At 31.3% G+C, this 12,571-nt stretch overlaps 1 protein-coding gene and 1 non-coding gene across 2 annotated transcripts in view; both read left to right on the top strand.

Annotated features, from left to right (window-relative positions):
• LOC145277632 (eukaryotic translation initiation factor 2 subunit 2-like) overlaps positions 1-12,571 on the top strand; it is a 51,171-nt gene that overhangs the window by 11,708 nt on the left and 26,892 nt on the right. The window contains exons 3-5 of the mRNA XM_080129190.1: positions 8,232-8,317; positions 10,650-10,794; positions 11,564-11,634. Coding sequence (XP_079985316.1) covers positions 8,232-8,317; positions 10,650-10,794; positions 11,564-11,634 — 302 coding nt within the window. The remainder of the gene's footprint in view (positions 1-8,231; positions 8,318-10,649; positions 10,795-11,563; positions 11,635-12,571) is intronic.
• LOC145278459 (U2 spliceosomal RNA) lies at positions 11,891-12,092 on the top strand. Its single transcript, XR_013868364.1, has one exon. It is a non-coding gene; the product is annotated as a U2 spliceosomal RNA (small nuclear RNA).

Raw genomic sequence — 12,571 nt, 5'->3', positions numbered from 1 at the left:
TTCCTTTTATATGATTGTAGAAATTCTTTCTATGGAGAACCATAAGACTTTAAATCAGTAAGATATCTGACTCTAGTCTCAACTCACAATATTTTTTTTTAACACATGATCTCATGATTCAAACAAAACAATTAAATCTTAATTATAAATTCAGGATTTTTATATATATATATATATATATATATACACACACACACACATCACTTATCAAGGCCCTAAGGCCACTCGAGGATAAAGGTTAATGAGTGTATAATAGTCAATTGAACAATATCGTAGTAATTGTTAAGTGGAAATTTGGTAAATTGGATTACTTAAGGGGACGACTCAAGAACTTGTTTAAATTGGACTTGAATGGAGAGAAATGGGAGAGTTCCACATGCCTGCAGTTCTAAGAAAGAAGCTTTGTTCATGGAATCTACATTTATGTTTAGATACAGATAAATCGTGGGAGAAATTGTTGGTGGTGTTTTCAGCTAGATGTGTCTTTTTCACAAAAGTTTGGTGAGGGGGAGGAGGCATAGATTTGAGCTCAGATGAGCAGTTGCCATGAAAATAACAAAGCAGACATCTCTTCTGTGGGAAAGAGTTTGCAGGGAAGAGAAAAGGGCATTCCCCCACTAGGCTACAAAGTCTATTTTGAACCCTCTCAAGGCAGGACAAGTCTTTCTAGCAGCTCCTGCCCAGATATAGCAACAGTACTCCATCCTTGGACGTACTTGTCTCTTCTACAGATAGAGAATTGCATCAGCAGTGTGATATCTACTGGAGCGATAGAATGATTCCACCATTTTTCCAGTTACCTTTCCAATGGATTTGATATACGTGTTCCATCTCGGATCAGAAGTAAACCAGAAAACATGGAGCCTCCCCAAGATGAAAATCATTCATTTCAGTGGAAAGATAAAAGCTTGGTTTTAGATGCTTTAAAATTAACCAGCCAGGTCTTTCCCTATTATACCATGTGCTCCAGATCAGAGGAGAGAGAATCAGAACTTGGTCATTTACGGCCTTTGAAGTATTGCCATAAATGGTAGTGTTATCAGCATAAACGTCTAAGAATGATCTTAGGATGTGATTTGGGAGATCATTGATGTACCTATTTACTATGCCTTCCTATGAGACAAACACCAGGGTTGTTCTTTAACGTGGAGATCATTGATGTACATCAGGAAGAGAATTGGGCTCAGAATGGAACCCTGAGGGATTCCAGCATTAATACTGTGAGCTTCTGATTTTTGTCCATCAACCACTACTATTATGAATCTATCAGAGAAAAACGATTTAATAATTGAGAAGATATTTCCAGCTATACTGTAGCTGGAGATCTTGTGGAGTTGACCTTTATGCCATATCCTATCAAAGGCCTTTGATATGTCAAGAGCAATTGCCCTAGAAAGGGAGCCTCTGTCGAGAGATTCACTAATTCTATGAGATATAACTATTAGCACATCTGCTGTAGATCTAGCAGAATGGAAACCATATAGCATGTCACTGAGGTTATTTTTGCTGAGGTGGTTGACTACTTCTCTATTTAACAGATTCCAGCAACTTATAATGCATAGGAGACTTATTCGTCTGTATTGAAAGGGAGATGACCGATCACCTGAGTTTTTAAATACAGGGTATACTGATGAGGTTTTTCAGGGTGTTGGGAAGCAATTCTCCTTAAGACAAATGTTTAAACAGCTTTGTAAGTGTGGGAGCTAGTTCTGGTTAAAGTTTTTTTGGTACTCTTGTCTTTTTTTTTTTTTTTTTTTTTTTTTTTTTTTTATCATTTTAAAGATATAAGTTAGTACAATTTGTAAACAATGGATTTTAACACTTGCCATGTGTAATACAATCAGTCATTATCATCCTATCAGGCATAATTGTGTTGACACACCAGTTCTTGTTGGATCATCAAAGTTAAGCAATGTTGAGCCTGGTCAATACCGGGTGGGTGACAGTTTATGAATACCAGGTGCCATATGTAGGAGGATGCCTACCTCACTGCAAAAACCTAATGTCGTCATCTCCTCAGATAGATATACAAACAACTGGGGATTACTTGTGAATTTTAATCTCCATGAAACTTTCTTCTCTAGAGGAAATCAGTTTGACTTCTGCTTCGTTAAATATGTTTGTTCTAAATGTTTTATTGCAATTCATATTGTAGTTGAACATATTTAAGAATATTTTTGTCTGAAAACTTTGGTTCCTTTTTGATTACCAAATTTGAAGTTAAGAATGTAAAAAGAAATTAAACCAAAAATAAGATTTCAAAGAAATTTTTTCTTTTAATCTTCATAATGGATTTACATTGGCCAAACAACAACCTGACAAACATTTTTCAGACCTAGAGAAAACAAAAAAAACAAACTTTATTTCAAGTGATTACAACATGATCGTTTTGGTGTCTAATGTAAATTCTTGTTGAACCTCTCTCTTAAACAAGTGAAGCATGCATGGTTCCTTGTGAGTGCACAGTGAACGAGGCATAAAAAAATGACTAACTTCAGCATTTGTCCCCCCCCCCACCCATTTAGCTCCAAAGTCCCCAGGGGACGTCAAATCCTAGTGAAAACGAACAAACGGTGCAGTTTTAGGCCTTAATATATGTAATTTGAAATCTGCACCATGTAGAAGCAGAAATGACTAAGTCCATCATTTGCCTTTTCCCCATTTAGCCACAAAGGTCCCCAAGGCGTTAACATATTTAAATTTGAATTCAGCACCATGCAAAACTGCTAAATAGACATACACAGAAAATTTTGGACAAATATGGTAAAATAGTCCCAAAAATGGAGTTTTTTATTAGCCCTAAAAGAGCCCCTGGGGCATATCTAAGAATTATTGTGAAGTATAGACAAACAAAATTATATAGAAATCCGTTAATCCTCCTGTGAAAAATGACCAGTTTCAACAGAAATTGCCTCAAGGATATAAGGAATAATATTAATAATATTGCTATTAATGCTTTATGTTGTCTTTGCATTCAAATATATTTGTATAATTCCATATATCCAGTTTAACCATCGAATATAAAAGAATGTTGGGCACTAAACATTAGACCTAAATAGTAGTTAAGCTGGTAAATCAAATTTTGATTCTGACTAACCAACTGTCATTTATTGTTGTTATTATGGTAATTGCAATAGATTAATGTATTTTAGTATAATTTATTTTCCGCGGGAGGCTTTGTATGTCATGAACACAATCTGTATCAGTAGAGAGTTTATTACTAAGCACCATGGTCATCCAATATATAACATTTCTCTGAATGCAATATTACTCAAATCCAAAAGGATCTCTATAAGAGGCTATGTCCATCAGTCTTATGTAAGTTTTAAATCCCTAAACATGTAATACAAATGTTATTTGGGGCTGAATTTCTGGCTCATCAGACAAAATAATGTAGGTAGTTAAAAAGAAGTTTCTTCATTCTCTCCCTTGGCGGGTCTAACCATCAGCAAGAAAGTGAATGAATCGACTAATTTTTAGGTTTGAGAGATTTAGTTACAAAAGAAAATGTTGCTTTCTTGTTTATTTTGTGGCCCCAAAAGATTTTTTCTGCTTTCATCTGTGTGTGTGTGTGTGTGTGTGTGTCCTTTCACTATTTATTCTGAATTAATTATTCAGTACCAGGTATAGTTTGTTGACATTAGATTTATAATCAAATTATCTAGTGAGATTTTAAAAATTAAACTTGATTAGCATTTAAGCTGATATATTGAACTTTGATTCTGACTAGGCTATTTTCATCCTTTTTTTTATATTGTACTACAGGGCTCTACATTGCGAGTGAAACAGTCGCATTTGCGAGTGATTTTTCAAAGTGGCAACTAGAAATAATGAAACGCTTATCTTTTGGCAATTGTATTTCTTTCACTGACAATCTTCCAAAGCTCATTACTGAATGAAAAATATCTTCAACTTTTTTTTTTTTATATAAAACGAACAAAGTTAAATTATTTAAACAATAAAAGTTTAATAGAACTATATACTTTTTTTTTTACGAAGGCTATTTAAAAAAATATCTGAAGAAATTAGAATGTTTATACCTTCAAGTATCAACATAAAATTTGTTGTATATTTAGAATTACACTTATTAAAACAATACAGAAAAATCTTTATGATGTTCATACTCGTCACAGAACGAAGATGTCATATTCTAAAAATCATGTGGTTTGGCTAGTAACTTTTCTATTTGGCTAGTAAACGAAAATATTTAGTTGTTAAAGGTCAACTAAAGATAAATTTGTCCGTAGAGCAATGTACTATGTTATCAGTATTATCTATTTTCTAAAGTTGTATGCCTGTCTGTTTGTTCACAATTTGCTTAATATGTACAAAAGGTATACTGTTTCATAAATTAATTTTCATACCGAAAATGGACATTTGCTTTGATTCACACATGATTTCTATATATACTATTTAGTCAAAGGAAATCTACATTCAAAAAGTAACCTCATTTGATTATTACATTTAAAGAAAATGTATGTAATAATTAGCTCCATGTTTGTTGTAATAGAATTGTTTTAATTGTTCTATTTGGAAATAAAGTTAATTTATTTAATTTTCAATTATTAATAGCCGACACCAGTTGCCTTTAAAAACGGAAGTAAGTTTATTTAAACTGCAAATTATTTCCGGTTTATGCTATGAAAGTTATTTCCCTGTTTAATTTTCATAGACAAAAGTGGATGTGTTTATGCTTCCATAAATCCAATGTGGTTCACTTTCTGGAAAATCCTAAGAAGTTAGAATATTCAGTATATCATAAATAGTACATGGCTAAACCCCTCTGCCTGCCAATTTTTCAACCTGACAACATCGGGTATATACGCCTAGTAGTAACATCTTATGAAAAAAATGTAATCTCACTTGGACAACTAGTAATATAGAAACACTAGCAGGCCGCCCAGCATTGCTTGGTTTTAAAATATGCTTATATATGATATTTTGATTAATGCAGATTTCATATTCATTATTATACTAGCAGGACCTGCTAACTGTCGTTACCCGGTTGAAGCCCCCCCCCCCTCGCAAAAAAAGTAAACTACGGTTGTTGATAACCTGCAGGTAGGTAGTTTGAATCTGAAAAAAGCAAATAAGGGAATGCGTAAATCCGTATGTAATAATAAAATTAGGAAAAATGGTCCACTAGAATAAGAATAGAAAAGATAAACATTTTTTGGAATTTAGGAAATTTCACTGTATATGAACTGTTTAGGTTGATAGAAACTCCTTATGTTAAAAACGGCTTTCGAAATAGACACCCCCAACATCCCCATGTAAAGAACGTATATCGGAGCAGAGCATCCCCTATTTAGTTGAAAGTTGTAGATAAATAAATCCCCCAAATTTAACTGTGAAAATCGTAGATAGCATACCCACCCGCAATTGATATGGTTTGTGACAGAATAGCTACAAAACACTCTTCCCTCCCCATGTTAAGAATGATTTTTAAAATAAGTGTTATCATTTCAGTACGGTGGCAAAAGAGCACAAGTAACCATGTTTTTTCTTCATGGCAGGTTTTCATTTGAAGGGGTGATGGCAATACTGGTAAAAGTCGATAATACCCTGGCCAAATCACTGCTAAAAAAATCGTCCGTGTCCATCAAACTTAAACATCAAATTGGAAACTTGAAAACAAAATGAAACAAACTTTATTTTTTACTATAACCAGAAAAGATGTATTTTTCCTGTTACTATTTTGGCAAGAACGAATTACTAATTCGTTATCATTTTTACTAAAATGAAATAAAATGATTAATTCTGTTATTATTTCCATGTGTACTTGAATAAAATTAACTGAAAATGTAAGAAATAAATAACACAACGCTTGGCCCGATGGCGAAGGAATGGAAAACTCTCAAAACTTTGAATCTTTTAATTAAATGAGAATTTGCTAAGAATTTTAAATCCGTGCATTTTTATTTGATAGTTTAAAGGTTTTACCTATTTCGTTTATTTATTGTAAACCAAGCAATTTAAATCATTTGTTAATAGTCACTTTGTGACTCCCCAAAAGCCTTTAAACTGTTGAATAAAAAGTCATTGCTTTAAAATTCTTAGCTAATTGTCATAAAAATAAAGTTGTTTCATTTTGTTTTCGAGTTCCCGAGTCGATGTGTAAGTTTTATGGACATGGTTGTTATTTTTAGTGGTGTTCCAGTATTTAATGAGAATTTTTAGTGGTATTCCAGTATTTAATGAGGATTAGTGGTATTCCAGTATTTAATGAGTATTAGTGGTATTGTATTTAATGAGAATTTGCTAAGAATTTTAAAACTGCATTTTATTCGACAGTTTAAAGGCTTTACCTATTTCATGTATTTTTGTGTAAACAAAGCAATTTAAATTGTCAATAGTTACATCGTGACTGTTCAAAAGCCTTCAAACTGTCGAATAAAAAGTCACAGCTTTATGAAGCTTAGCAAATTTTCATGATAAAAATATAGTTTGTTTCATTTTGTTTTGAGGTTCTGAATCGATGTTTTAGTTTGATTGACATGGACAATTATATCTAGTGTTGACTTGACCAGGTTATTACGATATCGGCATTTACGCGAACATATTCACATTTGTAAAACATGTATGTGAGATTAGTAATATGTAAATGTCTGGTTCTGAGTGATTAATAAATGGTAAATGCGGTTCATTTTAACATTAGTGCATGTGGAGAGCAACGCCATGTTTGTCAACTCAGAAGTGTTCGTAAACGTAGGAATTTGTTTCATTCTGGAATATGAGAATGCCTGGTTTCAGCCAATCATATAGGCTGGAACATTGTTGGGGAGTATTTATTAATTTTGATGAGTAAAGAGAAAGGAATATGTTATGTCTCTGTACTGTATGTAATCTTCCAGTTATGGAAGTTGTAATCTCACTGTAATAGAAAAATGCAGAATAGTTTCCGGTTAAAACTGGTAGCAGTGGTAGGACTTAATATAAAGAGAGAAAAGTAGGGACTCCTTCCTCATATGATGGTGCGATTGTGATGGTTGTTCTCCATAGATGGAACGTAGAATTTTAATATCATGACTAAATGTGTATGTTAACGGCATGCAAAAGTTACATAAGATGGTGGGATGTGGCATCTGTTAATGCAAACCTACGGTAATTTAGTCCAGAGGGGAATTTCTGCAATCAAAATATTATATACAGGATTATATTGGACCCAATATATAGTAAGGATTTAAAAAGTTAAAAAGAAAAAAAAAAAGGGGGACTCGTGTACCACCACCGATAATCAAAATCAAAACATTTAGCTTACAATTTACTTTTGACATTAATGCCTAAGCTATGAAGACATGTTTGCTGCAAGGCTAAATTAAAACATGAACCAATAGCTATTACGTTATGCATGCATATTCGTAATGCTGCCGTCCCACCTAGCAAATTCCATTTTTATAATTTTCACACTTTTGTACCGATTTTCCCAGGCTAAGACCCAAATATAAAGTTTTACATGATTTTAAATACCCTATATATTAAGTTTCATGTCTGTAGACCAAAAACTGACAGGAGTTTGGTAGACTAAATTTTTTAGGCAAATATATATATACACACATACATAAATATATATAGAAAGAGGTTTGTGTTTACTATAACCTTTTTATGCAAATATTACGCAAGTATAAATCATGTAGAATATCTGCATGAATATAATTACACATAATAGTTAACTATTAGATAAGAAAACTGGAAAAAACTAATAGGGAATTAATTAAAATGAATGTTTAAAAGAATATGCAAATTAGCTAGATTTTTTTTTGTAGATGAATGCAATTCCAAGATCCATATATAAGAAAGTTGTAGTTTTTTTTTTTTTTTTTTTTTTTTTTTTTTTTAATAAATAGAAAAAATGGTTTTAATATGAATATCAATGCACAAAAACCCAAATTTATAAGAGTATAGATTTCTTCAATTATGATTGAAAAATAAAGAGAAATAACTCTTCTTTTGAATTGAAGAATATAAAAAATTGTCTCTCTTACAACTAAAATTTTATTTCTTTTTCTGTATAAGTTTAAAAAATAATGTGAAGCAAATTAAAATCTAAAATGATTTCAATGCATCCTGGAAAATGCCGGGTAGCTGCAGCTAGTATTTCTTATTTATCGTGTTGACAGATAAGAATTTTATAAATTTCATTCTTTTGAATCCAATATTTTTCAAATAATCTGTTTTTATATTTTTACTTTTCTTTTTTAATTTTTGTTTTGTGTTTGTGTTCTTTTCAGATTTATCATTGGATTTTGCATTGACAAAAAAGAAGAAGAAAAAGAAGAAAACAATGGATCCTGAGGAACAAACAGAAACAGCACCGGTCAGTTTCTGTTTTTCATTAAGAATTTCTTCTCCTTTTTTAAGTTTTCAAGTTTTTGCAATAAAAATCCATTTCTTTCTCTTCAATGTTTTTAGTCAGACACAGTGAAGGTTATAACATAGCTTTGTTTCATAAATAAATGACTGATGCATGTTAAATTGCAGCAATGGTTGCAATATGTGTCTCTCTGCTTCTATGTCTGTTGTTGGTTGTAGTTGCAGCGAGCATAGTTGCATCTTATTCATTTTTTAGACTAGTGGCACAGAGGATCGTCTGTGACCAGGTCATGGCAACAGGAGGAAGTGTAACAAATACCAATAACCAATCCTTATTGTTTCATGCTCCATAGCCAAACAGAGGTATGAAATCTACTTGAAAAAGCTAAGAGATGAGAGATAGACAAAAACTCATAATAAAGACAGACCTTGAGCAGGTAGAAAAATTGAATAAGAAGAAATGAGACTGAAATGTGATATTATGTCATTGACTTTGTTAGCGGATGATCTTGCTCTGAAAGCAGAGAATTTTGATAACTTGAATTTGTCAACAATTGCAAATGCTTTCAGAAAGTCAGTCAAAAAAAAAGCTAACTAAGTTCAAAGAAAAGCTTCAAACCAAACAAGAAAAACTGAAAAATGATTTAAAATCACTGGCAATGTAGACGGTAGTGTACTGATGGAGAAGTTTTAAATAATTGATGAGTTTTGTTGCAAACAATTTCATGAAATAATGCGGTAAATGAAAGTGACTTTTCCTGTTGTTAATTACTAAGATTTATTATATCATCCTTTATATATAAAATTTTGTTTTGAAAACTTGAATTTTCTTTGAAGAAGGCCTTGAAATTGAAAATCTGTATGATCCCTAATCTATATATACTCACTTCCAGGCAAGTCATTTGGGGTTAATTGTAGTTGATAAACACTGCATTAATCATTTTATATTCATCTGAATTGTTTCTCTTACTCAACCAAACTCTCCAAGCTTGCACAAAGATCTAAAGGCCATTTTTTATAACAGAAAAATGATCCAAAAATGAATTTTAAAAGAAATAACTATTGTAGAGAGGAGCAAATTATCCAATTGTGATTATTAAATGTAGTATCAAACCAATTAGATGAGCTTTGAATTATAAAGAATACCAGTATTAATCCAGTCAAGGTTAGCAGTAGTCCTCTTCTCATATTAAGACGAAAAACTATGACTGAAAAATTAAAAAAGATTTAGTATTAGTCCTCGCGCGGAAGCGCAGGACACAAAATGTTTTTTTTTTAATAATAATAATAACAACAAAGTCTTTCGCTAGCGAGGACTACTATTGAGCGTAACCAGTTATACACCCCTTTTAAAATTTTCGTCTCTATTTTTCTCGTTATCTACTGAATATTTGTTAATGAAACCTACATGAAATATGTTCCTTATTAAATTGTAAAGATTTTCTATTCTGAAAGAAGTTTAAAAAAATTTAATCTAAAAAAGTTATTTTAAAGTTTTTGTTAAAAAAATTCAGATTTTCTCATTATTCAGACATGTATGACAAATAGGGAGTTGCAAAAAAGAGTTGTGGTATGAAGAGAAGTACAAACTGAAACAGAATATTCAGACCTGTAATAATACAAAGGCGGGGTTGCAAAAATGAGTTGTGGTGTGAGGAGAAATACAATCTGAAATAGAGAGTAGGAGAGTTTTTATAAATACATACAAAACCACATTCATCTTTTTTTTTTTTAATCCAAATTAATAAATGAAATAAAATATAATCTTAAAAAGATACGATACAAGTTAGAAAAGCATTTCATCCAAGGCATGAAAATTGTTAAACAAAATGTTTTTACTATAGGCTTTAAAAATAAAGGTACAAGATTCAATTTGAAATTTATTTATCTTCAAAGTGTACTTTTATACATTTTACAAAGTAAGGTATTAAATTTTTATACTTTACTTTGTAAAATTTATGAACGTACACTTTGAAGATAAATAAATTTCAAATTGAATCTTGTACCTTTATTTTTAAAAACATTTTGTTTAACAATTTTCATGCCTTGGATGAAATGCTTTTCTAACTTGTATTTTATATAGCGATACTGGTATGGGATTGATCTATCATTTCTCGCTATAAATATAGTCATCCAAATCTTTGATCATATTCCGTACAATTATGCCAAAAATATTGCAACAATCAATTTTGTCTTTAATACAAATTGTTTTTAGATTTTAATTTTTTATTTTTCCTTCATATTTTTTTCTTTTTCTTTCTAATTGCATTTTGCAATTTGTTTACAGAAACTTCCATTTACTTACTGTCATTTTATTCCCTCTCTTTTCAATCTAGGAAATTAACAATGATGACGGCATTAATATTGAAGGCGTCGTTGTGGAGGAAGAAGATTTGAATTTATCTTTGTCGATGAAGAAGAAAAAGAAAAAGAAGAGGATTAACATAGACGAACAGATGGAGGATGAAGACATGGAGGACGGTGAGACTATTTTTTTTCTTTTCTCTGGTGTGGAAGGGGTTGTTAGGAAAAGAAAATGCCTCAGTCAAGAAAGATTAAAAGAGAACAAAGGAATTAAATGCCTATATTCTTTTAACAAAGACGTTTTTCATGTCTTTGAAATAAATGATTTAATTTAAAAAAGAAAAGCATTTGAGCTTTTAAAAATATTCTAAACTGTTAAACCAAAAAAGCTTTATAAACTTTAGACTTGATTAATTTTAAATATGTTACAAGCTGGACTTGTTGGAATGATTTCTTTCTTTCTTTTTTTTTTTTTTTTTTTTTTTTTCATATGATCTTTTTTATATCAAAATCAAAATATTTTCAAAATAAAAAAAAAATAAAAATCCTAAAGCAAAGTATCGCCGTTTAACAAAATTAAACGACTTGTACGTGTTTGTTGGATTTACGTGATTTGCACATTACCTTTTTTATTTTCTCTATCGACCTCAGTGGTATCAGATGAGGCCATCTGAAGATATCTGCTTCCTAACATAAAATGCACTAAACATTGATGTTATTGTTTTTCTCCTTTTCCTTTGCAAAACCTTATATTCTGCAAAGGAAAAACAACAAATTTTCCTCTACAAAACAACCAAACCAAACGCCATGAATAAATATTTGAAGATGTAAATAACTTGAAATATGAAACTTTTCACCAAAATGACTGAATTTGACATGAAATAATATTCACTCACTTATGATTTAAAAAAAAAAAAAAAAAAAATTGATTTTTTTTCATCTTCAGATGATGATGAAGAGAATATGGGAAAGAGCAAATCTTGGTATGGTTCCGATCGAGATTACACATATGATGAGGTAAGCTTACGTGACTTGTCATTGGCTTTAAAACTACTAAGCTTGTGGTTGCTCAGAATGTTAGCTTTAATGTGATTTTCTTTCTGAGGAGAATAATATTGAGAAATTTATATCTATATATTAATACAATAGTGTGTGTGTGTTCCTTTGTGTGTCACACTTACATCCGGGTTGTTCAATTGTTATGAAAATCCACCCATTAAAACAAAGAAAAAAATTGGGTGTTACTGTTGAGGCAAAGCTAATCAAAATGATTTGTTCTTCTTGGCCTTTTGGTCTAGATCAAAGTGTAGTATCTGTTCTTCAGATGCTAAATTTCAATTTCTCTCTCAGTGGAGAAATCATTTACAACTAAGACAATTTTTTGTTCCTTTTCTCCACGTTCAAAAACGACCCTGGTGTCTAAATCTGTCCCGTGGGGAGGCATTGTAAATAGGTACTATTTTAATGTAACAAAGTTTTAATATTACAAAAGTAACTGGGAAAAGTAATTTCTGATTTAATTAAAAAAAGCTCTGGAAATGTCCCTTCTGATTAATTATAAGATGCCCTGAAAAATGTCCTTCTGATTATTTTTTTTTGTTTACTTGCCTCCCCACAAGGGCAGAGTTAGACATGAGGTCGGTTAAAAATTTGGGGGAAACCAGCTCCTCAAAAGGGGCACTCTGGTCAGTAACAAAAATAAAAATTGTATCAGTAATGAAGGATTTGTCCTCTATTAACCAAGACCAAAGGATTTGTCCTCTATTAACCAAGACCAAAGTTCATATGAATTCAGTCCCGGAAATGACTTAAACCGTTTACGATTTAAACATTACTTTATTTCATGTATATTTTTAACAGTAGTGTGTGTGGGGGGGTATGAAATCAGTCCTGGAAATGTCTGAAACCGTTTACGCATTAAACATTACTTTATTTAATGTATATTTATAACAGT

This window comes from Euprymna scolopes, chromosome 6 (genome assembly GCF_053919585.1).
Source record: "Euprymna scolopes isolate OS-2025 chromosome 6, ASM5391958v1, whole genome shotgun sequence".
In the NCBI taxonomy this organism is placed as follows: domain Eukaryota; kingdom Metazoa; phylum Mollusca; class Cephalopoda; order Sepiida; family Sepiolidae; genus Euprymna; species Euprymna scolopes.
The sequence above is the reverse complement of the archived record's forward strand: the minus strand, read 5'-3'. Positions and strand labels throughout refer to the sequence as shown.